The 27481-nt window shown below is 46.3% G+C and overlaps 1 protein-coding gene across 1 annotated transcript in view; it reads left to right on the top strand.

Annotated features, from left to right (window-relative positions):
- The window catches only part of kif6 (kinesin family member 6), a 452839-nt gene that overhangs the window by 403674 nt on the left and 21684 nt on the right, over nt 1-27481 (top strand). Inside the window, exons 17-18 of the mRNA XM_067366883.1 lie at nt 25509-25590; nt 25697-25832. Coding sequence (XP_067222984.1) covers nt 25509-25590; nt 25697-25832 — 218 coding nt within the window. The remainder of the gene's footprint in view (nt 1-25508; nt 25591-25696; nt 25833-27481) is intronic.

A 27481-nucleotide genomic window follows, 5' to 3' on the forward strand; every position in this document is an offset into this window, starting at 1 on the left:
ATTCTTGGGACCCATGAGCGTTCCTCGGGGCCATAGCCTTCCCAATCGACCAGGTATTCCAATAGACCACCACAGCGCCGGGAATCCAGAATCTCATGAACCACGTAGGCAGTACCATCATCCAGGATGAGTGGAAGGGGGGGCTCGACGGCTGCCACGTCAGGTTCTGTGGAAGAAAGAACAGAAGGGTGGTGAGGCTTTAATAGCGAGACATGGAACGTGGGATGAATTCTTTTATACTGTGCAGGGAGTTGGAGGCGGTACGTGACTGGGTTGATCTGTCGAATGAACGGGCCAATGAAGCGGGGACTCAGCTTCTTGCAGGGCAGACGCATCCTGATGTCTCTGGTGGACAGCCAGACCTTCTGCCCTGGTTGGTAGTTAGGGGCGTCGGAGCGCCGAAGGTCGGCTGCCATCTTGTGTCTGCGCAGGGCTCTCTGCAGTTGGTGATGTGCTGAGTCCCAAACCCTCTCGCTCTCCCGGAACCAGTAGTCGACTGCCGGAACGTTGGAGGGTTCCCCGTCTCAGGGGAACAATAGGGGTTGGTAACCGAGTACGCACTGAAACGGTATTAGTTCAGTTGTGGCTTGTCGGAGGGAGTTTTGTGCGTACTCGGCCCAACCCAGGTACTGGTTCCAGGACTTCTGGTGGCCGTGACAGAAGGTACGCAGGAAGCGGCCTATCTCCTGGATCTTCCGTTCCGTCTGCACGTTCGACTGAGGATGGTATCCGGACGACAGGCTAACGGTCACACCCAGGAGGGAGAAGAACGCCTTCCAGGCCCTTTGTCAGAGACTATGTCTTCGGGGATTCCATAATGACGAAAGACATGGTTGAACATCAGTTCTGCAGTAGTCATGGCGGTAGGTAGACCCTCTAGGGGAATCAAACGGCGGGCTTTGGAGAAGCGGTCTACAACTACCAGGATGCAAGTGTGACCATCAGACTCAGGGAGATCGGTGACGAAGTCCACTCCCAGGTGTGACCAGGGTCTCTCAGGAACGGGCAGAGGATTGAGCTTGCCGGTGGGAAGATGGCGTGGGCTCTTGGAGATGGCGCACTCCCTGCAGCCCTGCACGTACCTTCTGACGTCGTTGGCCATGTTGGGCCACCAGAAGCGTTGTTTGAGCAACGAGAGGGTCTCATTGACCTCAGGGTGGCCAGTGCCAAGTGAAGAGTGAACGGTGTGCAGGAGTGGAGTGTGTGTGATGTATTGCAAGCCTTGGGGGCAACCCGGCGGAGTGCATGAGAGGCATTGGAGGAGGGTAGGGTCTCTTCAAACCACTGGATGGGGCTCACGAAGATTGATTCAGGCAGGATAGTTTCTGGAGTTTCAGTTTTCTCTTCTGGAGCATGGAGACGAGATAGAGCATCAGCTTTTGTATTCTTGAAACCATGAAAAGAACATGGCCCAGCAAGCTTGGCGAGGGTTGAGTCTTTTAGCAGCCTTCAAATACTCAAGGTTCTTGTGATCAGTGAGAACTTGGAAGGGATGGTTAGCCCCCTCCAACCAATGCCTCCATTCTTCCAGGGCAAGCTTGATGGCCAGGAGCTCACGGTCACCGATGTCGTAGTTGACCTCCGCCGGGTTGAGCTTACGGGAGAAGAAGGCACATGGATGGAGTCTACTTGGCCTCCCCTGCTGCTGTGAAAGGACCGCTCCCACTCCGGTGGTGGAGGCGTCCACCTCCACGACGAAAGGTAAGTCCGGGTTAGGGTGGACGAGGAGGGCAGCGGTGGTGAGGGCTCTCTTGAGGGTTTCAAATGCGTTGGTGGCATGTTGGGACCAGGACAGAGACTTGGGCTGATGGTGAGTGGTTGGTGAGTGGGCTGACGATGGTACTGTAATTCTTGATGAAGCGACGGTAGAAATTGGAGAATCCGAGGAAGCGTTGGAGTTCTTTTATGGTTGTTGGAGTGGGCCAGGTCTGGATAGAGGAGACCTTCCCCTCGTCCATCCGGATGCCACTGTGATCAATCACGTACCCCAGGAAGTGGACCGGGAGCTGGTGGAAGGAGCACTTTTCAGCTTTGAGGAACAGGTGGTATTGCCATAAGCGTTGGAGGACCTCCGCAACATGGTGGTGATGTTCGGCCAAGCTCCGGGAGTAAATGAGGATGTCGTCTATTTTCACCAGCACGAACTTGTGGAGAAACTCCCGGAGCACCTCGTGGATGAAATCCTGGAATACGGAGGGGGCGTTGACCAGGCCATATGGCATGACAAGGTATTCATAGTGGCCGGTGGGCGTGACGAAGGCGGTCTTCCACTTGTACCCCTCGCATATCCGGATGAGGTTATACGCGCTGCGGAGGTCCAGCTTGGTGAACACAGTGGCACCACGGACATGTTCCAGGGCCGCTGGGACGAGGGGAAGTGGATAGCGGAACTTGATGGTAATTTTGTTGAGGGCACGGTAGTCGATGCAGGGCCGCAAGCCTCCGTCCTTCTTTGCCACAAAGAAAAAACTTGAAGCAGCAGGGGAAGTAGACGGGCGGATGTATCCTTGGTTAAGGGCCTCTTTGAAGTATTCCCCCATGGCCTTCTCCTCCGGTAATGACAGGGGGTAGATGCATCCCCTGGGCACTGGCTCACCCGGTAACAGATCGATGGCACAGTCCCATGGCCGGTGTGGAGGTAGCTTGGAGGCGCGTTGCGGGCAGAAGACGTCACTGAAAGAGGCGTAGTCAGGTGGGATATCCACAGAATGTTACACTCTACAGGACTTTCGATGGCTTGGGATTGATGGAGAGAGTCTTGGAGAGTGGAGAACTTGGAACTGGAAGTACTGGGAAGCAGTTGGAGAAACAGTGGTCGCCCCACTTCAGGACTTCGCCCATGCACCAGGAGATGGTGGGACTGTGTTGTTCAAGCCACGGGCGCCCTAGAACCACGTCAGCGGTGGATTCCTCCAGAACCAGCAGATGGATGTTCTCCGTATGAAGCTTACCCACTCGTAGTTGAAGAGGTCCCACACAGCGACGGATAGTCTTACGGCTCAGGGGTTTGCCCGTGATGGAGTGGACCTGGTAATTAATCGGAGACGGAGAGGTCTTGAGCTTGAGGTGTCGACAGAGGGCGCTGGAGATGAAATTTCCTGCTGACCCTGAATCGAGGAGCGCCACCACTGTAAAAGAGGCATTAGCAGCAGTAAGGTTTACAATATGTAACGAGGTTAGTAGATATGGGAAGAAGGAGGCGGGAACCGGCGAACATTCAACAAAACTTTAATATAAAATAAACAAACAAAACGAAAGTAATGCCGGCAGACCCTCGCGGACGTCTGCCGGCCACACAAACATAACATAACATAAAATAAAGTCCAGGCCTGGTCCTCTCTCGTCCTCCACGGTAGTCGCTCCTCCTTTTATGCTCCCGGAGCTCCTCCGTGAGGGACTCAAGGCCGGTGCGCCTCCCAGGTGAAGCTCATTAACACTCGCGCCACCGGCATCGCGCCGTTCCCTCACGGCTCTCGCCCGCCCTGGTCGCCACACAATAGTAGTGAGTGGTTTCATTTTTTTTTTCACACAGTATAAACATAAATTCAGGGTCAGCCTTCTCTGTCTTTCAGCAGTAGTGAGACGTGAATGATCCACTTGCATGGGTTCACTTGCTGGTTCTGGAGAGCTGACGGGTTCGGACCGATGGAGGAGGATGTTGGAGAGTGACTGGCCCTGGTGCTCGAGGAGACACGACTGCATACGAGAACCCACGCGGATGGCAAGTTGGATGAAGCATTCAAGTCCTATGGAGTCCTCGTATGCAGCGAGATGCAACCGCATATTTGGCTCCAATCCTTGACGAAAGGTGGTGATGAGGGCTTGTTCATTCCATCCGCTGGTGGCGGCTAGCGTTCTGAACTGCAAGGCATATTCGTTAACACAGTTATTTACTTGTTTTAGATTGTAAGCTTCTCACCAGTCGAAAAATCTGCCAGAGGCTTCCCGAAGACCTCACGGAAGTGAGAGACGAACGGCGAATATGACTTTACAACAGAGCCTTTCTGAGTCCACAGTGAATCTGCCCATTGAAGGGACTTACCTTGCAGTTGGGAGATGATGAACGGATTTTAGCCGTGTCGGTGGGCTAGAGGTGTGGTTGCATCTCCAGGACCAGCTCACATTGAAGGAGAAATCCGCTGCATTCCTCAGTCGATCCAGAGTAGGGCGCCGGTTTGGCCATGGGACTGGCGGTAAACGCTGGAGAAGGAGCAGTGATGGTGGGTGCGGAAGCTGCAGTGGTGGTGGATGACGGTGATGGTGGCTGTGGGGTGAGTGCTCGGCGCAGTGCGTCCACGAGCTCCTGGAACGGGTCGGTGATGCTCATGCTGTTGAATGCTGTTATGGTCCGGTCTTCTGTTATGATAGAGACACCGCAGATATAAAAGCAGTAATGGATGTTTATTGAAGTGATCAGCAGAGCAACTGGTAAGGGAGTGATGATTAAGCAGTTCTTGGATGTAAATGAGAAGGTAATACTGTCCTTTCGTTGTATTTCAGGTGCAGATGGAGGCTGGTGCTGGAGATGGAGACACTCACACACACAGGCATGTAGGAACACAAGGAGTACTGGAGACGAAGGAGACAATGGAGACGAATGAAGCAGGTAAGTATAGCGTCAGGAGTCCTTGAGGTAAGCATGCATAGAGTTGAAGTGCAAATGAGGCCGGACTGTGAGTGTGTGTGAGTGTGGGGTTTATATGCAGGCGGTGATGATGGTGTTGATGAACTTCAGGTGGCGGTGATTAGTAGGCTGGTGATTGAGTGCGTGGGTAAGGGAGTGTGGTGGAACCTGACATGTCTGTGACACTTGCGTACTTCCTATGTAAATTGGTGAGTACATTATTTTTAATCATAAATTGCAAATAGTAAGCAAACAGCTTCTACTTAACCACAAAATCTGCTGGCGATCTATTGCTGGTGATATTCGCAAACAGTCTGAATCTGTTATACATCCTGCCGAACAAATCTATGATGCTGTAGCTTCGTTTGATATGTGAATACATTATTTTTAACCACTTCCCTTTTTTCTGTGCTTCTAATATGCAAAGCTGCTTTGAAACAATTACCAATTGTAAAAGCGCTATATAAATAAATTTGACTTGACTTGACTTGACAACGCTAAAAGCCTCTTCCTTTAATAAAGTTCAGTAAAACTCGTCTCTGAATAAAAGCAAATCTCATTGGCTAGCTCCTTAGTAAATCACTCTTGAATATAAAAACAGACTGCTCACTGACACGTGAAATAAAACTCACGTAGTTTTACATCATATTAAACTGATAAAGCAGACCACACGAAAACGATAGTGATAGAGCATTTCACTTATCTTGATTAATTGCAAGCAGCGTGCAGTGGAAGCAGCCAAGCAAGCAGAGAGACGAAAGCTGTGTTTAAGTAATGCACCTTATTTTAGAGTTGCCAATGGAGTCCATAGAAATTGGATCAGCTGATATGGGTGGGGTTGGAATTTGAGAATCAGCTGATAGCGGAGCTTGACTACGAGGCCTGCCTGAACTAACGCTGACGCTTAATTTATGAACTTCACATATCTTGCAAAAGTCATTTTAATACCCTCAGAGACCCTAAAGGGACCTTACATCTCATTTCCCAATATTCCAGCCCAAATCATTACCGTCAGCTCCTTGCTGACATCGCAGTCTTGTTGGAACGTGGTGGCCATTCACCAACCATCCAGAAATCCATCCATTTAGACCATCTATTGTAGTACAGCATTAGTCAGTGAATAAAACTATTTAAAAAATTAGTCTTCATGTATTTCTACACCCACTGTTAATGTTTCACTTTGTGAGATTTGGTTAGTGGTGTCTAAAATGCATCTTATGCACAACTGCCAGCCTGCATGGAGAGCTTCTTGAGACTCCAGAAACACCAGCAGCTTCAAATACCTGTTTGCTGCTCAACACTGGCTTTTTTATAGCTGTCCTTTTAATACAATTAATTTTTTTGACAGGAACTTTCAGTAATAAGCCTTTATCTGACAGAGTTCTGCTGTGCTCTAAATCACTCACAAATCTTATGATAATTTGATAATCTCCATTCAGTTTCACAAAATATTAGTTGTTTTCATGCCTTTTGCACATCATTGCACCATTTCATGCTTTTCATCTTCAGAAAGATCTTTCTTCCTCTCCATATAGCATGAGAGCTGTGACTTGCTTAATAATGTGGAACAACCTACCAACAACCTGTGGAAGTAGGGTTTCCATAGACCTGGCAAATGATTTTGTCTGAGATTGATATCAGTTATCTAAAAAGTCATGGATAAATAAACAAACAAACATTTTCTTAGAAAAACTAAAATCTAAATGTTTATTCTACTGAAATCTTACTGATATGTCACTTGCATAATAATTTGGAACTTGGTGTATGTGAGCTTACTTGTTGCTGCCACAGATTAGCTTTTGCTATTATGGGTAGGCCTTTTTTGGCTTATTTTATTAGCATGGTGACTTTTCTTTGTAAAATGTTGTCACTGAGTGCTTCACCTGCTGGTTTGCATACTCAGGGTAGTTTAGAACCATTTCAGTTAATTTGGTGTTTATTCTAGCTCCCTGTTGATGATCTTGCAACAGTTATTATTTGCTACATAATTTTGAAGTTGTAGGCTTTGTTATTCAGCCTCCTTCTAGTTTCTAGCAGCTTTTTAGCTCTGTTGCTAGTATCATGTGTTTGCTCACATAGATTTAACACTGCCACAGGTCTTTGCCCGTGTTTGTCTAGGTGTCAGGCTCTATAGCTTTCCCTGGACCATGTTGGCATTTGGTTCCCTTTCGTCACGTTAGGGATTTTTCCTGTTGGAATGTGTCGCTCAGGTTTGATTAGCCTTTCACTTTTGTGGTTAGTGCTGGTTCCCTTTGAGTGTGATACCATGTATACACCTGCTGGCGCTGCATGTCACTACCTGGGTAGGCCCCTATAGGCCTCCTTTTTAGCTAATATGTTGGCACAGGTTGGTGTTTACATGGGAGTAAAACGAGCTATTTGCTGCACGTTTCTGAGGCAGTAGGCCCCTCAAGGCCTCCTTTTTCTCTTATAACGTGCTGACATACGCTTTTATGTAGTCGCCATCTGTTGATGCCACATGTTTATGGAGGATGGGCTTTATCAGCCACCCATGTAGCATGTTGGAGTTCAGTTGTGTACTCCAATGGAATGAAGTAGCTTTGAGTATTTTCTGTATGGTTGACATTTTTCAAGTTAGCATAAAACCTTAAGTTCAGGTTTTGTTTTTAGCTTCCTGGAACCTGGATTCTTAGGCAATTACACCTTTTTCTAGTACCCTTACGGCCACTAGATGTCGCTGTTTGTCTTAGGGGTTTGCAGGCCTTCAGGGCCACCTCATTAGACACACTGAAGTTTGTGCATAGGATAGTTCTGTGAATGATCAGTATGTTGGTTGGACAGGGCCCCAAGGATAGTTTCCTCCTTTGTGTAGGTTATATTGTTGTTGGTGCCTCTAACACTGTCATGAGCAGATGCTGCATTTCTGCTGAGGTTTTAGGCCTTTGGGCCCCTTTGGTAGTAGGTGACTTTTGTTGCACTCCTCTCCTTCGAGAGTGGTTTTTAGATCTGATGAGTGCATCTCTAGTTGGCCTGGGCCCAGATGTTATATAACCTCCTTATGGGTTGGTTATTTTTCTTTCTGGTGCTTGTGACACTGTCACAGGCTGACACCACGTAGCTGCTAAGGTCACAGGCCTGTTTTTGGGCCTTCCTTGCATGCGTGATGGCGTACGTTGTACTCCTCTTTCTTAAGAGTAAGAAGGTCCCTCTAGACCGAGTACACTGCTCGTTGGATTGTGTTAGGTGGAATGGTATTTGCGAGGCACTTTCACAATCTTTCTTGTGAAATACTAACATGATAGGTTACCGCCGGATTCCATACCATGTTACAATCTGACTTTGTGAGTTTTTCTCTCCCTTCTGCCAGCTTAAGTAGGCCTTACAGGCCTCCTTGGTTAAGGCTCGCAATACCGCCCGCCTGTTAGGTTGAACTTAGTACTTCCATGCTTGGGTTGTCTTTGTAATTGTGCTTGGTTCCCTAAGCTGAACATGGTAGGCCTATGGGGCCTCCTTGTGAGTTCAGCCCTAGGCTGGTTTGTGCTTCCCTTTCCTGTGTTAGAGCGCACAGCCTCCTCAGTGCATATAAGCAGGCACTGAGTAGATCCTTAGATGGAGTGGATTATCTCCCCTCAATATGAGGGTTCATAGCTCTCAGCCGAGTTCTGCTCTCTAGGATGCCCATCTCTGTGCGTGGGTCTGAGTTGCTTACTGCCTTTTGCAGTCTCTCTAACCTGCTCTCTTCTCTGAAGAATGCGTTTCCCGAGATTCTGTGTTTCAGACAGGGATGGCTAGGACGCCTCTTGTCGGCCTCCTTGGTGGCAATGAGGGTGATTTTTTTTCCCCCTCTAGTGACTGGCCGGAAGTTCCTTTCGGTCTTCTGGCCACATTCCCTTTAACCCTCTGGAGTCGGAGGCTGATTTGGGGCCTGGAGAAGTTTTGACATGCCCTGATTTTTTCATTTGTTCATAAACACATTAATGACACAAGTGTCATTACACTGTATTCAACACAAACTAGGCTACAATAATATGTAAGGAACATGTATGTACATGTTTTTGCTTTTGAAGGAATAATGTATATGCGTGGTTATTGAAAAAACAAAAAAATTAAGTCACTGAAATAAGGCCAAAAAAAGTATATTAAATCTGTGTTCATAAGACTTCTGGGTATTGGAGGTTGTAGACTTGAGTTTTTGCTTCAGAATTATGTAAAAATAATGCTGCCTACTCCTTCATATAAAACAATATATTGATTTAGTTTTTGTAAGACACTTTTTGTCAAGAAACACAGTAAGCATGGAGGCGTGAATGGTCATGAATAATGGGCCATTTAGACCTGAGAAGACAAAAGAATCAAATAGTAATGACCTGAAACGACTTACATATTAATGAGGCCTTTCAGTCAGGTAGGGTGTGAAAAAGCCCTCTGTAATCATGTCTCAGCTCAATTTAAAATAATGGTATTCTATTATATTCTTTAAAATATAATGTATTTCTGTGATGCAAAGAGTCTGAACAATTATGTTACCTCTGTGGCATTTCATATAGGCTTTTAGCTTAAAGCATGCACATTTGGAGAAATATTGATGGATTTTTATATGTTTATGTCAAATTTCTATACAGAGGAGTAATATTTACTCTATATTTATTCTATATATCATCACTATGAGAGCTGGATACAATTCATACTTGCAGCCGGAGGGCGCTCTGTACACCTTTAGGCCACAAATCCATATAAAGAAGAAGAACCAGGAACTAACTGCATGTCTTCTAGAGTTCACTAACCATGGCTTTACCATCAAAATAAACACTTTTCAAGACAATAAATACACGATTGAGACGATGTATGCATGTATTGCCTCTGAATTTGCGTCTGAATAGCACTGGCTCCGTGGGCGTGGCCGCATTAGCAGATAATGAGCTGAATCACTGGCTTTTGACATGGCGCTCTTTTCATACAGATTACATAAACACAAAATGTTTGTTTTCGATTTGACTTGCACGATTTAAAACCTGACATTTCTACGTTTCTTTAGACATAAGTTTAATTTTTTTGTCATTTGTATTCTCTAAGTTACAGTTCATTTTCTGAGAACTATCAGATTGGACTTTGTTCAGAGGGAGACGAGAGATCACGCATCATGTTAGTTTTCTTTATTTTACAAAAAGCACAGCATTTTGTTTTTACTCTGAAGATATTCAACAGATTAAAATTGTGTATAACTCTTAATTGTATGTGCAACATTGACGGAGTATTTTGAGTCTCTTTCAAACTGGTAAGAAAAAAACGCGGTGGTATCGCCGGCAATACCCTCAGACCTCAGAGTCTTAAGGTGAGCTGCTTTTGGTTCCCTTTGGAACCATTCCTATGTTTCTTAGCCATTTCCTGGCTTGCACTCCCCTTGAGCATGGCGCGTGGGTATATCGTTTCCCATTGCATTGAAGTGAACGCAGAGTTGAGTTCCCTTTCGAAAGGGAACGTCCCAGGTTATGTGTGTAACCATGATTCCCTGAGAACAGGGAATGAGACTCTGTGTTTCCCTGCTATGCTACGGGGTGCCAGCTGAACAGTCCCTCAAAGACAAGTTAAGATACTGGCTATTCCGCTAGGTGCTCCTTTTATACTTGTTTATTCGCCGGCCAATAGAATTGGTGTTTGTTGACATTTGGCTTTCGACATCGAGTCACGTGGACGTTCCCCATTGCGTTGAAGTGAACGCAGAGTCTCGTTCCCTGTTCTCAGGGAACCATGGTTACATACGTAAACTGGGATGTTCTTTTACACTCGGTAGAACCCACACAACCACCACCAAATTTGTATGTACCTACAGGCCAATTTTCACGTAAACAATGGAGAGATGTCATTCTTGTGTTGTAAAAACAAAATTTTATGATAATTACACATTTCAGGATGAGTTTACCTGTTTGGCGTGATGGCGTTTAATTTCCTTGACAGCCTCTGTCGTTCCATTTAGCCACTTGTTAGCGTCCGCCATTTTCAAGACATGTAACAGCTTAAAAAAATTAATGAGTGGGTAATACTGATGTATTTTTTATGTTGTATAGATGATGCTATTTCATGCATTCTGACTTATTTACACTGTTAAAGAGTTTGATTCGCTTGCTAAACATGACCAAAGTTTCAAAAAACGAGTTGGACGTATGACGTATGAGTATTTCTGTGCCAAATACACTCCTTCAGATTTCCTGCATGATTTGTAAAGTTATTTTTTTTCAAGTATGACCCCGTATTACGTAATAAAGGGTGGAATTCCTTGTATGGGCACCCAGAAGAGCGCATGCACACGCATCAACCAGAGGGAGAGCAAGAGCACATCAACGTGCTTTGTTCGGGCTACAGAAGTCATCGGCAATGCTGCACAGGACTTGCTCAAGAAAGAATTTATCACTTTGTTTTTAGACCATGAAATCAATAATGTCACCAAAGAAGTGTGTTTTTGGTTGTAAGGGAAAGATAACCTTGCTTCCCAAAAGACCCAGCATTAAGTGGAGCTGAGAGATTTGTGCTCACGTATTGCATTGATGCGCTCTCGACATTTGTCATTAAAATAACCATAGAAACCACCTTAAATTAACTATCAAAATAAGGATAAATTATAGGATAAAGTCGTGTCTGAAAGTTGCAGTCAATTTTTTATTGGTTAAAATGAATGGAGAATATCTTGTGTTTTCCGTGGCTGCTTGAGCCCTCAGGCCCTTAAAATACAAGGGAAGAACAAAACACTAAACTAAGTGAATGTCATCTCATCTGACAAAATTGTTGGCAAAAAAGGCAAACTACAGCTACAGATTTTAGAAAAACATAAAAGCTCAGAAAAAAACACTTTGACTACAACATAATATTTTTTTTTTTTATATTTCATTGGTCCACTCATTTTTATACCTGCTCACAATTTCTTTGTATGACAGCCTGGCCAAAAATACTGTCTGCACAACTTCATGTTTCATTTTGTTATCACAAATGAAACAACTGACTCCAAGCACAGCTACACAATATGCTTACATCTTTAACACATTTTTTAAAATATTTGAATTAAGGTTGAAGATGTCAATTTTCCTAGGTTGGACATCACATTTGGATGTCCACAACTATATGTCTGTTCATTGACTTTCCAATTGACTGTCAAACCATGCAGCAAAAGCAAGCCTTTTATGAGGTTTGTGGGCTTGCCTGCAGTTTTTGGAGCCATTGATGGAACTCATGTTCACATCATTGCTTCAACGTAAATGAGGAGATATAGACTATATCAATAGAAAAAGATTCCACACCATCAATACTAATTTGTGATAATTTTACACAATGCAAAGCTATTTTTAAAAATAAATTTAAAGGAGAGTGCATGCCAAATAATATGGCTGAGACAAATGTCGAGCAGTTTCGAATTAAACACTTAGAAACTCACCCTTGGGTCACACCAGGCTGTCAGTGACAGCAGGGACGTGCACAGACATTTTGGGGGGCAGGAGCTCAAGTGGAAAAAAGGGCACTTCTCATAATTATTTATTTAAAAAATAATTAACCCTTAAATATATTAAGACAACTTTGACTTCCCTTACACTCACACAGTTTTTTTATACTCCACAGATTTCTACAAAATAATTAGTTCACACAGAGACCATGGTCTTCTTTAGTGTTCACTAGGTTTATCACAAAAGAAGTCAACAGCAACTATTTTCAAGTAGCTATATATATTTAGAATAAATGACTGCACCAAGGATAGGGACATAGTTTCACTAATAATTTGTTTATTTTGCACAAATCAATAAATAATTTTAGTTTTTTTGGTGTTATTGGAATACTTCTTTCATGAAGTGGACAATTTTAAGATTGTGGTCCATTTTTGCTGCCATGTGTTTTACTCTAATGGAAAGAACTTTTAACCCTAACCCTACACATTTAGATGGAGTTTGTTTTAATCCTACTACCCTCTGTCTGTTTGCATCTGTAGATTTCTTTTAAAATAACCAGAACAAGCTAATCTGCATATTTAAACACATCGAGATTTTTGAACTGTTAATACATTATATATTATAACAAATGCCTGCAGAGGGCGCCAAAAGCCTGCTGATTTTTGTTGTTATACAGCACATCATGATCAAATCCACGATCAAAGCCAACCACCATGATTAAAAATATATTATTAGTTAAATAATAATATTCGGTCACTTCTTTGTGATAGAAATGCTACAGCCACTGTAATTTCTTCAGCGAATATGTGGACATCAAACATGCAAAGACAGAGCGAGGGTTTAAACTTTTATTGATGTATTATCCTGTGAGAGCGTAGATTTAAGAATAGCGTTATGTAACTAATACTGTATTATGATTTTTAAATAGTTTTAATAAACCATGCATCCTTAGAAAACTGTCTAAAAATGTGGTTTATGGATGTGCGTCCATGGAATGCACAATAAAATAATTGAAATTATAATATGACATAAATTTCATTAGTATCAAATCAGGCAGATGTGTTGATGGTGGTCAAACTATTAATGCAGCGTTAAATGTATAAATAACCCTTAAATAGCCAAAATTTTCAGGTTTGTGAACATAGGCTAGCCTACCTGAGAGAAATGCATGGGATGCATTCATCTAGGGCTTTTTTCTTTTTCGCTTCTCATTGCCAGACAGCAGTTGCATTTTCGTGGGAATAGTTGTCACAAGTTTTCAGCCAGCAGCAAACTCGAGGTGAGGTGGGGCGTGGCGCACGTGCGTGCGGGCATTAATGGTGTGTCGCGGAGTGAGGGCATCTGAACTTCCGTAGAAATTCCGTAGAAAGCCTACTAAGGCCACTCAAGGCATCTGGGACCAACTTTTCCGAGGAAAAAGTGGTCCTTTAAAGGGAATGTGGCCAGGGAACTGAAAGGAGTCCCGGCCAGTCACTAGAGGGGAACAAAGTCACCCCCAATGCCACCAGGGAGGCCGACCTGGTCTGATAAAGGACAAACTTAGTCTTGGCCAACCCTGTCTGAATACAGAATCTCAATAACTCATTCTTCAGAGAAGAAATCAGGTAAGAGTGACTGCAAGAAGGGCAGTAAGCAACTCAAACCCACGCGTAGAGACGGGCATCCTGGAGAGCAGAACTCACCTGAGTGCTATAAACCCTCGTATTGAGGGGAGGATAATCCGCTCATCCTAGGATCTACTTAGCGCTTGATTATTTGCACTGAGGAGGCAGTGCGCTAGAAACCCTGATACAGGGGAGCATAAAACAGCCTTGGCTGATTCTCAGGAGGAGGCCTATGAAAGCCTTCGACCAATGATCAGCTTAGGGAGCTAAGCACTATTACACAGACAACCCTATCAGGGAAGTACAAAGCTCAACCTAACAGGTAGACCATACTGTGGGCACATAACCATGGAGGCCAGAAGGGGTCTACATCATGATAGTAGCTCTATATGGAGCATGACTCACATATGAAAAGCACTTTGTCACATTAGTAGGACGATCAATGGTGGCCTTCACCTTGAACACCTGTCTTGCTGGGAGCAGGATATATGACTTCAGTAACAGCTATTTAGACTGTAGACATGACAGTCCACCTAACACAATCCAATGAGCAGTGTACTCAGTAAAAGAACCTTTTTACTCTTTAAAGCAAGAGGAGTACAACCTACGCCATCACGCACTAAGGAAGGCCTTAGATGGGCCTATGACCTCAGCAGACACGTGGCATCAGCTTGTGGCAGTGTTTGAAGCACCAGGAAGGACAAATAACCAAACCAAAAGGAGGTTAAATTATCACCTGGGGCCCTGGCCAACCAGAATTGTATTTAATAGTTCTCTATTGAGAGAAGTACACTATAACATACGCTAGTATGTTCAAAAAGGCGGCCCAGAGGGCCTTAAACCTTCAAAACATACGGCGTTAGTCTAGTGGCCATTAGGGTTCTAGGAGCATGAAATAGAATCAACCTAGATACTAGGTAGCTATTTAGCTCAACCAGAGTTAGAGACCCAGACTCAAGGAGGCAGATGGAGTTAAAACCAAACCTCAGTAAGGTTTTTTCCACAAAAGCTCACCCTGAGAGGTCAGCCCCTCAGGAACGTACTCAGTAAAAGCACCTTTTTACTCTCAAAGTAAGAGGAGTACCCAACTGAACTCCAACATGCTATCCAGGAGGCCCAGAGGGCCTACCCTAGTATACACATGGCATCAGCTAGTGGCGACCATAACCATACCAACCTTCAGGCCATGCATTCAGTGGAAACCTTTCAGCATCATATTGAGAGAAGGAATGCATATTCCGCCACCATACTCCACGAGAGGCCTGACTAAGGCCTACTCAAAGCAGAGGTAGGGCGTGGCCAATGGTGGTATTGGGATTCACAAGCATCCTGCCAGCATGCCAGCTAAAAAGGAGGCCTTATGGGGCCTGCAAGTTCAGCAACACGTGGCGTTCAGCTCGTTTGTACCATATAAACACAAAACTGTGCCAACATGTAAACTAAAAAGGAGGCCTTATTAGGGCCTACCATTTCAGTGACACATGGCGCCAGCTAGTGAATATAAGGGAACCAAGCTTACAGGGAACCAGCTTTAACCCAGCAACAATTGTGGGAAGCTAACTACGACCTGAGCTATAGCTTACACATTCCAACAGGCAATGTACCCTAATGAAAGTGACTACAGGGAACCAATAAATGCCAACATGGTCTAAGGGAGGCCTAACAAGGCCTACTACCTCAAACAGACACATAGCATAAACCTGTGGCAGTGTAAAATTATGTGAGCAAACTATGATCACATAACATCAGCACTTGAAACATAAGCTGCTAAACTAGAAGGAGGCTAAAAACATAAGAGCCTACAATCCAAAGTTATATGCAATATAGCTGTTGTCAAGATCACCAAAGGGAGCTAAATAGAAACCAGACTGTGAAAGTGGTGAGAATGGCCCATTTTCAGTGGTGATTCACGCCTCCTCGCATACTGTGTTTCTTGGCAAGTGTCTTACAAAAACTAAATCAATATATTGTTTTATATGAAGAAATAGGCAGCATAATTTTTACATAATTTTGAAGCAAAAACACTAGTCTACAACCTCCAATACCCTAAAGTATTGTAAACACAGATTTACTATACTTTTTTTGGCCTTATTTCAGTGACTTAAGTTTTTTGTTTTTTCAATAACCACGCATAAATGTTATTCCTTCAAAAACACAAACATGTACATACATGTTCCTCACATAATATTGTAGCCTAGTTTGTGCTGAATACAGTTTAATGACACTTTTGTCATTTATATGTTTATGAACAACTGAAAAAAGCACAAATGTCAGGGCATGTCAAAACTTCTCCAAGCCCCAAATCAGCCTCCAGAGGGTTAAAGTAAAGCACACGTAACAAATGTAGGGCAAAAAGGCTAGAACTCAAAGCAAACACATGCCACATTGAAACACATGCCATCCTATAGAGGATAAATGTTCTCTACAAACAGATTCTCAAATTTGTACTGAGCCCTAGAGGACGGAGGCTACAAAGCTAGTGCCGTCAACTCAGACTTGAATGGGAAATCAAGTGGCTCAGGGAAAAACAGTTTATATAGCATGAAATGTTCTAGAAAGTGGGGCTTGCATACACTGCATAACTTACCTACGCAAAGATAAGGGCCTACCACCTGAGAAAAACAGCACCAGGGAGTGTAATAACAGTCTACAACCTTAGCTGTTAACTCACCAATTGCACCTACATAAACAAGGGGACAATGGGCATATGGCTTAACAACTCCCTCGGGAGGAGGCCAGAACTAGGAACTATACGTTTACATAGGATAGTATATATAGGGTTAATATATAACATGCCTGACCAAGCTCTAGCCTGGCCGCTAAGCTACGGGCCTAACACAGGGCCACAAACCTAATGGGGCCCAGTCTTCACTTCCAAATCTCATGGAAAGGAGAAAGAAAGTGAAGCTCACAAGCCACAATGTCAGGCGGCCGGTCAGGGCTGACCTAGACATAGATACTAACTGAAGTGACGAGTGCTAACTCAAACTACTCAAGCAAACAGCAGATGAGAAGCTACTCTAAACAACAGGTGGCTACGAGGCAGCCATTTTGTGGCCTGCACAATATATCATTCTAGCCAACCTATCAAACTTCAGTTTGCCCAAAAAACCCTTACTTTTTCTGATTACATACTCAGGAAAAACTATACCGGAACAAAAGGTCAACATATTTAGTAATATAGACCCAGCTCATTTTCCTGGGGCTCGAATACCAAAGACTCCTCCTCCCATATTCTTTAACAAGGAGGGATGGAATCTAGGATTCATTAAAGCCTAAAAGAGCCTTTTACACTATCAAGCCAGAAGGCAGGCCTTTAGAAATGTATTAACAGAGGCCCAGTCACCAGCCTGACTGTTAAAGCAGCACCTGAGTATGTTACATGAAACCAAAACCCAGGAGGCGGAGGAAGAAGGGGCAAGGGTATATATAAAGTCGCCCTCACAACTAGAGGGAATCGATTACCCATGCTACTTGCATATGTGATTAATCACCTCCTTTAAAACCTGCTTTTTCCTCCTCGAGTCCAGCCGTCTCTGCGCCTTGCTCTGAAAAGGAGGCCACAAGCTCCACCATCCAGAGGACTCTCTTGCACTTGTTTTCTATCTACCAATCACCTCAGACTATTTAAGCAGGGTCTGGTGTTCAATATGAAGTTTTGTTTGTCATCTGAGTGGTTTTCCCCTTTGTATTTTGACAGCTGAAACCCATGTCTTGCATACGTCTGTGTGTATTGGTTCTTGAAGCACTAACTCCAGCTGCAGTCCAGTCTTTGTGAATCTCCCCCACATTTTTGAATGGGTTTTGTTTCACAATCCTCTCCAGGGTTTAATTATCCCTATTGCTTGTACACTTTTTTTCTACCACATCTTTTCCTTCCCTTCGCCTCTCTATTAATGTGCTTGGACACAGAGTTCTGAACAGCCAGCCTCTTTTGCAATGACCTTTTGTGTCTTGCCCTCCTTGGGGTCGCCTTTTGGACAACTGTCAAGTCAGCAGTCTTCCCCATGATTGTGTAGCCTACAGAACTAGACTGAGAGACCATTTAAAGGCCTTTGCATGTGTTGAGTTAATTAGCTGACTAGAGTGTGGCACCAGGTGTCTTCAATATTGAACCTTTTCACAATATTGTTACGAGTCCCTCTTTAAAAAAATCTAGGGGTAAGAGGCGGCAAGTAACAAAAAAAAAAAAAAAAAGTGGAGAGAATGAGAGAACCGCCGTCTCCAGGTCCCAGGGCAAGTACAATAATGCTCAAACACAAGATTCAAAAGTAACAAGATTTATTAAACAACTGATAAGAATTAACAAAAAGACTTCAGGAGGGGAGAGGCCAAAATAACAAAAGGATTCTTAGAGTTAAGGGATAACTTACCTACCAAAAGAAATTAAAAATACAAAACACAATTCCCTAACGCCCTTTCTACATAAGAGAAAATAAGGTTCTTAAATAAAACAAAGGCATCCACCTCCCTACATAAATAAAAAGAAATAACTTAGAATATCAAGACAATTAAGGCAACTGAATTGGATAACTGATGTTCACAAGTAACTCTTAAATTAACTGAAAAGCTCAACGCTGCTCAGCTTACACAAGTCTCAGGGTTGGGAAAAAAATTAGCTGAAACACTAGACAGCATAGGTAAACAGTCAACTGAAGCCCACTTAATTGTTGTAAAGTTTTAAGTATACGCACATTAGCTGAAACACATCACAGCTTTTTACCTGAACACTACAAGCAAAACAATATTCACAAAAAGAAACGTCTCGGTTACATAGGTAACCCTCGTTCCCTGAAGGAGGGAACGGAGACGTACTTCGGACAGACCGACGAATAGGAATCTCGCTAGAGAGGCCAATCTACTTTGAGTGTAACTAAACGAGCCAGTGCACATTGGCATTCAATCATATGCATCAGCTGCTTGCCTCGCAGCGCGGGTATATAATGAGCAGCAGGTGCGTTGCATCTTCAGGTTTTCGCTGAGGAGCCGAACCCAACAGGCGGCAGCATCAGCAGGACAACGCCTGTGGCGACGGGACGTACGTCTCCGTTCCCTCCTTCAGGGAACGAGGGTTACCTATGTAACCGAGACGTTCCCATTCAGTCGGTCACGTTCGACGTACGTCGGACAGACCGACGAATAGGAATCCCTACCAAAGCGCCACAGGAGCTGCCCTCTTCCAGCGCTCTGTCGTGAGCCACCTGAACCCCCTTGCCTAAGGACGGTGGGACCAGGCTCACGCAGAGAGGGTCGATCACTGTTGTTCCCAAAACCCACTCAGTGCGACAATTGGATAACACTGGGAAAGCGTAGCCTTACATGCGATAAGGAACGCTGCGGAAGCCATATCCTTCCCCGAAGGAGTTATATGGATAAGTACATATGGACTAACCTTGTAGGTTGTACAACATATGGAAGAACTGGGGTGACTCCACTCGGTGAGAGATGGGTTCTCCCAGAGGGAAAGACACGGGCTTCGTTTAGGAGCAGCCGTGGAAAAAGCCATATGGGATCCCCGTAGGGTCACACATATGGAACCCAGCCTAAATCCGGTTCTCAAGGATACAACGGAGTATAGGCCTGGCGCCAGACGCTCCGCCACGTCGGCTGCCGAAGGGTAACCGGAGGACTCAACAGGGTCTGCCCGTAGGGACTCTCTGGAGAATAGAATGCGCATGTAGCGCAGCAAGCCGACACTAAGCCGGGGCCTCTCCGTGCCTCTGACCTGAGGCGAGAACACGGGAGGAGACCGGCTCGACACGAAGGCTATAGTATCTAGCGAATGTGTTAGGTGTCGCCCAGCCCGCAGCTCTACAAATGTCTGTTAGCAAGGCGCCACGAGCCAGCGCCCAGGAGGATGCCACACCTCTCGTGGAGTGGGCATGCAACCTGAGCGGGCAGGGCAGGGCACGCCTTGGAGACAGCCTTTCCCTTCTGCTGGCCTCCGTAACAGACAAAGAGTTGGTCTGAGGTCCTGAAGCTTCGAGTTCTGTCTAAGTACAGTCGCAAGGCGCGAACTGGACAGAGCAAAGCCAGGGCTGGGTCTGCCTCCTCCGAGGGCAGCGCTTGCAGGCTCACTACCTGGTCCCTGAAGGGAGTGGTAGGAACCTTGGGCACGTAGCCAGGCCGGGGTCTCAGTACCACGTGGCTGTCACCCGGCCCGAACTCTAGGCACGATTCGTCGACCGATAATGACTGCAGGTCCCCTACCCTCTTGATGGAGGCCAATGCCACCAGCAGCAAAGTCTTCATAGAGAGAATCTTTAAGTCTGCTGACAGCAAATGCTCAAAGGGTGCAATCTGGAGTGCTCTGAGCACCAGAGTAAGGTCCCAAGAGGGTATGGATGGGGGACGAGGAGGATTTAACCGTCTCGCCCCCCTAAGGAACCTGATGACCAGGTCGTGCTGACCAACAGATTTGCCATCTATGTGGTCGTGGTAAGCGGATATGGCAGCAGTATGGACTTTGAGGGTGGAGGGGGACAGCCTACGCTCCAAACCTTGCTGCAAGAAGGAAAGCACGACTCCGATCGAGCATCTTCGGGGGTCTTCTCAACGAGAAGAACATCACTCGACGAACAGGTTCCACTTCGAGGCGTAAGTACGTCTCGTAGACAGTGCACGTGCCGAAGTGATGGTGTTAAGTACCTCAGGGGGTAAGTCACCTAGAACCTCCGCGTCCCGTCCAGGGACCAGACATGGAGTTTCCAGAGGTCTGGATGCGGGTGCCAAAGAGTGGCCCGTCTCTGAGAAAGAAGGTCTTTCCTCAGAGGGATGGGCCAGGGAGGGGCTGTCGCGAGGAGTGAGAGTTCTGGGAACCAGGTCCGGTTGGGCCAGTAAGGCGCAACTAACAAGACCTGCTCCTCATCCTCCCTGACTTAGCACAGGGTCTGTGCAAGTAGGCTCACTGGGGGAAACGCATATTTGCGCAGGCCCCGGGGCCAGCTGTGAGCCAGTGCATCTGTCCCAAGTGTCCCCTCGGTCAGAGAGTAAAACAACTGGCAGTGGGAGGTTTCTGGTGAGGCAAACAGGTCTACCTGAGCCTCTCCGAACTCTCTCCAGATCAGCTGAACCACCTGGGGGTGGAGTCGCCACTCTCCGGGCAGCGCAGCTCGTGATAGCTCGTCGGCCACACGGTTGAGCACACCGGAGACATGAATGGCGCGAAGCGACCTCAGATGCTTCCGACTCCACAGGAGGAGATGGCGGGCGAGTTGTGACATGCGACGGGAGCGTAGACCACCTTGACGGTTGATGTACGCAATGGTCGCAGTGTTGTCCGTACGGACCAGTACATGCTTGTCGTGAAGCAGGCCTTTGAGGTGGCTCAGCGCAAGGCGTACTGCCAGCAACTCGAGGCAATTGATGTGCCAATGCAGATGGGGTCCCGTCCAAACCCCTGAGACTGCATGCCCGTTGTACGTGGCACCCCAGCCGGTGGTAGAAGCATCTGTGAAGACCACAGCATGCCGGGACACCTGTTCTAGAGGGACTCCTGCCCGAAGAAACAAGGGGTCCGACCACGGGCTGAAAGTACGGCGGCACTCCTGAGTGATTGGCACCCGGAACGTGCCGCGTTGCCACGCCCATCTCGGGACTCGGCCATGAAGCCAGTGCTGAAGCGGTCTCATATGAAGCAGACCGAGCGGTGTTACAGCCGCTGCAGCCGCCATATGCCCCAGGAGCCTCTGAAAAAACTTCAGTGGGACCGCTGTCCTGCCATTGAACGTATTCAGGCAGTTCAACACCGACCGAGCACGTTCCTCTGTGAGGCGTGCTACCCGTTCGACCGAATCCAACTCCATACCGAGAAAAGAGATCCTCTGCACTGGGGCGAGTTTGCTCTTCTCCCAGTTGACCTGAAGCCCCAACTGGCTGAGGTGCCTGAGCACTAAGTCCCTGTGTTCGCACAACTGATCCCGAGACTGTGCTAGAATGAGCCAGTCGTCCAGGTAGTTGAGAATGCGAACACCCTGTTCTCTCATGGGAACAAGGGCTCCCTCCACGACTTTCGTGAAGACGCGGGGAGACAGGGCCAGCCCGAAGGGTAAGACTCTGTACTGATATGCTCGACCTTCGAACGCGAATCTCAGGAATGGCCTGTGTCGCGGAAGAATCGAAACATGAAAGTACGCGTCCTTCAGGTCGATCGCTGCAAACCAATCTTGGGGACGGATGCACTCGAAAATGCGTTTCTGCGTAAGCATTTTGAACGGTAGCTTGTGAAGGCTCCGATTCAAAACTCGCAGGTCCAAGATCGGTCGTAACCCGCCGCTTTTCTTGGGTACAATGAAGTAGGGGCTGTAGAACCCTGACCTCAAATCGGCTGGAGGGACCGGCTCTATCGCGTCCTTCGCCAGTAGGACTGCGATCTCCGCATGCAGAACAGGGGCATCGACATCTTTCACTGAAGTGAAGAGGACGCCCCTGAACTTGGGGGGACGCCGGGCGAACTGAATCGCATAGCCGAGCCTGATGGTCTGGAGGAGCCAGCGAGACGGACTGGGGAGCGCTAGCCAGGCTCCCAGAGACCGCACCAGCGGCACCAAGGGGATCACCGGCGTACCCGCCGCGGGGCAGCGAGGTGGAACGCAGGGACACGGCCCGGGAGGCTCTCTGTGTGAGGCGGCCCGAAGCGGGGTCACAGTGTGCTGTGCAACACTTACCTGCTTCCACGGGTGGACAGAGGGAGCAGTCGAGGATTTGCTTACCTGCTGCTCGCTGCTGTCCGCTGGCGACAGAAGAGGTGGATGAGAGTGGTGAGGTTCTAGCCCTCCCACTGCTCTTCGAGCCCTCTTCGGACCCGGAGATAAAGGAAACTGCTCTTTTATTGAAAATTTGGGTACCGCTGGTCGTTGAGCCAGCGGCGGAGCAAAAGGAAACAACAAAAGATTCTCCACCCGGCCCTCCTCCTGGGGAAGGAGCGGTGCAGTCACCACCTCCTGAAGAGCAGTCCCCTCCATCTCCGGGTCGCCCGTCCTAGGGCCGCTTGGACTTGGCCTTGCACCCCGCCCGCGACCGGCTCCACGGCGCCGCTTGGATGGAGGCTGCTGCTGCTGGGGCGCGGGAGCGGGGGCGGCTGCAGGGGGGCGCCCTCGGCGACGGGTAGTCTGAGGTGCCGCCGGCGGTGGAGGTGCAGCAACTGACCGCCTCGGCAGGATGTGACTGATGGCCTCAGACTGCCTTTGTACAGCCGAGAACTGTTGGGCAAAGTTCTCGACCGCGTCGCCGAAAAGGCCGGTCTGGGACACGGGGGAATTAAGAAACCTGACATTGTCGGTATCCCTCATGTCCGCAAGAAACAGCCAGAGATGGCGTTCCTGGACCACCATAGTGGACATCGCACGACCCACTGACCGCGCCGTAACCTTCGTCGCTCGAAGCGCGAGGTCCGTCGCGGCACGAAGTTCCTGGAGAACTTGTGGATCATGACCACCCTCGTGCAGGTCCCTCAGTGCCTTGGCCTGATGGACCTGCAACAACGCCATAGCGTGTAAGGCAGAGGCAGCTTCCCCACAGGCCTGATAAGCCTTGCCGGTAAGATCCGACGAGTACTTACAGGCCCGGGAAGGGAGAGACGGCTCCCCCCGCCAGGTGGAGTTAGGGCACAGTTGCATAGCAACGGCCCGTTCCACAGGGGGTATGCGCGTGTAACCCTTCGCTGCCCCGCCATCAGGGGTGGGGAGGGAGGAGGACCCACCGACACGGTTTCGGGCAGTAAAAGGTGCCGTCCACGTGCCCGTGAGCTCTTCATGCACCTCCGGGAAGAAGGGCACTGGGGTGGGGGGCTGAGATCCAGCCCTGGCCACCCCGAGATACCAGTCATCCAACCTCGAGGGTTCGGGACACGGTGGAGGATTCCACACGAGCCCGACCCTGTTGGCGGCCCGGGAAAGCATAGCCATCATTTCCGGGTCCGTGTCGGGCACAGTTGTCACCCCCGAAGGAGGCAACTGCGCCGACTCATCCTCCCCAGAAGTATCAGGCTCACCCTCCGATGCAGCGATCGACATCCGGTCGTCTGGGGGAGCTCCGAAGGAAACGGATGGTACACACCTCTGGGGTGGTCCACCACGTTCCGCGGGCAGCTCTACTGGCTGCGGAGCGCACAAGGGGGGAGGGTTCCTAGGGGGTTGGTTCCCCGAAGGAAGCGCGCTCACTGTTATCCTCAAGTCACCAGCCCCGCCGCTCGCAGCAACCCTCTGAGGAGGATTGGAGCGAGGCGTCGGGACCGGGACTCCACCCCTTTGCAGAAAGTGGAGTCTCGACCGCAACTCCGCGATGGTCATCTTCCCACAATGGGTACATGACTCATCCACAAACGCTGCCTCAGCGTGCCTTAAGCCCAAGCACGCGATACAGCGCTGGTGACCATCCCGAGGCGCCAGGTAACGACCGCATCCAGAAACACACAAGTAGAACGACATCTTTAAAAAGACGCGAACTACTCGTGTTAGCTCTTTCAAGGACTGACTCTTTTAGGTGCTGAAGCACGCAGGGGAATAGCCGCTGCAGCACAGACAGGGAATGTGCAGCCTGTCGTGTGCACTCTCCTTGAAGGCGCTCCTCTTACCAGCTGTAACAACAGCTTTTTAGCGCTCTAGGCGCACCGTTTCACCAGCCGTGAGAACGGCCTTCACGCTGATTACAGCTTTGCTCAATCAAACCAAAGGCAAAAACAAAAACAAAAGGAGAATCGGCCCCGCTGCTGCGCTGTCCGCCTGCACCTCGCAACAAAGAGACGTCTTGAAGAGAGACTCGTTCACCACACTCGCTTTCAGTAGCTGTCTTCATGGAAGGTTTGGCTCCGAAGCGAAAAGCTGAAGATGCAACGCACCTGCTGCTCATTATATACCCGTGCTGCGAGGCAAGCAGCTGATGCATATGATTGCATGCCAATGTGCATTGGCTCGTTTAGTTACACTCGAAGTAGATTGGCCTCTCTAGCGAGATTCCTATTCGTCGGTCTGTCCAACGTACGTCGAACGTGACCGACTGAATGGGAACCAAACAGCACTGGGACCAGTAGATGGTGGTATCCCCGTCTCTCTCTCAGACTGGAAGTCTTCAGCTTCATTTATACTCCACCTAACGAGCTGCAATAGGATTCAGGTGGCACTCATGAGCTTGTTAAGCAAACAGGAGGAGCAAGAGCAGCATAGAGAAAAAAAAAGCAAACGGGGAGAAAAACAAAAGATACATAATTCATAAAATAAATTCATACGTCCCTATGGACGTAACAATATTCTAATTTTCTGAGATACTGAATTTGGGATTTTCCTTAGTTGTCAGTTATAATCATCAAAATTAAAAGAAATAAACATTTGAAATATATCAGTCTGTGTGTAATGAATGAATATAATATACAAATTTCACTGTTTGAATGGAATTAGTGAAATAAATCAACTTTTTGATGATATTCTAATTATATGACCAGCACCTGTACACTGTCATTGCTATTAACCTTGTGTGTTTAATAAAAGTTTCTGCAACCAGAATGTGACCAAACAATTAGGTGATTGATTTTGCTGATAACAAATAATGAAGATGGAAAATCTGGCAGATAACCATTTAAGCAGGCGATAGTTTCTAAATTTAAAAAACGAAGTGAAAATTAGTGCTGAAAATTATTACAATTAACAATAAAGTCTTAACAATGATAATGTTTTGCTGTTACTGTATATTTTAGAACCATATATTTAGCATTTTGAGTAGAAGGAAAAGCATGCTGTTTTCAGTTCTGCTGTTTGCATTCTGACTTCTGGAAAATTTGTCAAGCTTGTTGTCAAGCAGTTGTTGACAGTGTGTTTGAAGTTATTTAAAGAGTTCTGGATTATGTCACATTGCATTACACCAATTTCTTGTATACATTTATTCTCTTGTCTTTAGTCTTAACAGGAAACCAAACAGAATCAGAGTCAGACTCTGTTGAGGAAAGAATCCTTAACCAGATAGAGGAGGAGAAGAAAAAGTGCGTCTCATTTTACTACAAAAATATTTGTAATTCACTAGTGTTCACAGTGTTATGATCTTTATGGACTGTCTTGTATGCATTACATTGATTTTTTTCTTTATAGTTACAAGATCACATCTGGATATTTAAAAGGGTTGAAGACAGAGATTGAACATCTACAGCTGATGCGTGAAAAGGCGAAAGTGAAACTCCAAAAGGACTTTGAGAATTGGTGGACTCAAGAGGGTGCTAGACTACAGGTTTCATTGTTCACAATATATAGCAGCATGCTTTGTTACTCATTGATATTTTGCTAGTTAGTAACTTTCCAGTCCAGTCCAGATCTCTCCGATACTAATACTGCTACTGATGTCTCAATGAAATTGATTCCCCCCCACTCCCCAGTTTTAAACATGAATTAGCCATTCAACATTACAGTGTAATTGAAAGCTATCTTTAAAAAAAAAAAAAAAAAAAAAAAAAAAAAAAATTTATTAGGCTTCAAAAATATAGCAACTTTTAATTTAAGTGAATTTAGAACAATCCTTACATAGACCAATAAATGTCATATTTACCTGTGTCATTCCTACCTGTCTAACAGATATTACAGAAATTAAAGTTACCAAGTCTGCACTGCATGATTTATAGCCTAAATTAAATAAAGATGAATCATTATTAAAGCTACAAATGTTCTTTAGTCAAGAGCAGTGAGTAATTTTCTCTATTTTAACTTGGTTCTCAGCAGACGTGGATATCACACGCATCCTGCTTTCTCACAACTCTTTACTTTCATTTAAGACTTTAACTCATTCAATACTTCTCTTCTGAGGAGCCTCAACAAAAGCATTTTTGTTTTAAGCATTTGCATGGATAAGAGCGTGATCATATATTGTAATGCTAGATAAAGGATGACAGAAAAAAATGGATGCTGCGTTAATTGCGTTGGATATTTTTAATGTGTTAAACTGGAAAAAAAAAAAAAACTATGTGTTGACAGCACTACTTTTTACCTACAAAGAGTACCCATTCTTAACCAAAATTAGCTTCTCAGACCATTTTCACAACAAGCCTCACCAACGACACTAAATTATTGGAAAAACTTAAATGACACTAAATTAGGGCTGCACGATGTATTGCACAACACGAAAAATAACATTGAACTTGAACGCGATTATTGCTTAAACGCGATTCTTAGTGCGATTACGAAATCTCAAAGGCTGTGATTGTTTTTTATGCGCGGCTTGTCAATGATGTATGGCTCCAAATGCTAATCCATCTGAAAGCACTGCGAGTTTGAGTCTCTTATAATGTACATTTGAAAAAGCAACATGCCTCAAACTTCTTTTCATACACGAGAAGCATTTATCAACGTATTGTCCAACAAAAGACAACATTTAATAACATGTTTTTACTCCAAACTCACTTCATAACGACAGTTGAACTTCCTTCTGTGAGATGATGTGGCTTCTTACACAGAATAAGGCAGTCGTGTGTTTATTAATCAAAGCATTTCAATCTTCTGTTTATTCAGCTACAGTGATATGATGCGTGTTATCTTCTTCTGCTGCAGGGCATATTTTGAGTTCCCTTTCGATACTTCACTCGTACTGCGTATGGGGAAAGGTCTCCCTTTTTCCCCGCTGCTGAAGCCTTTTTCAATAATGCAGTGTAACTGCATCGTCATTGGTTCACTCATAGACAAGTTGTTGAACCAATGACGACGCGGCATAGCTGCGCGGCCTATGGCGACAAAGCGCGCAAATATTCCCGCCGAAATGGGCGGGGTTACGGGCTATATAATCAGGCGTTTCGCCATAGGATTTCAGTGTTTTCTCCTTCAGCGACGACCTCTCATCTCTTCGCTGATCTCCGCCTGAAGCCGAAGAAGCTCGCCGCCTTCCTGACAGCT

The sequence above is a fragment of the Chanodichthys erythropterus genome, chromosome 18 (assembly GCF_024489055.1).
Source record: "Chanodichthys erythropterus isolate Z2021 chromosome 18, ASM2448905v1, whole genome shotgun sequence".
NCBI classification, from domain to species: domain Eukaryota; kingdom Metazoa; phylum Chordata; class Actinopteri; order Cypriniformes; family Xenocyprididae; genus Chanodichthys; species Chanodichthys erythropterus.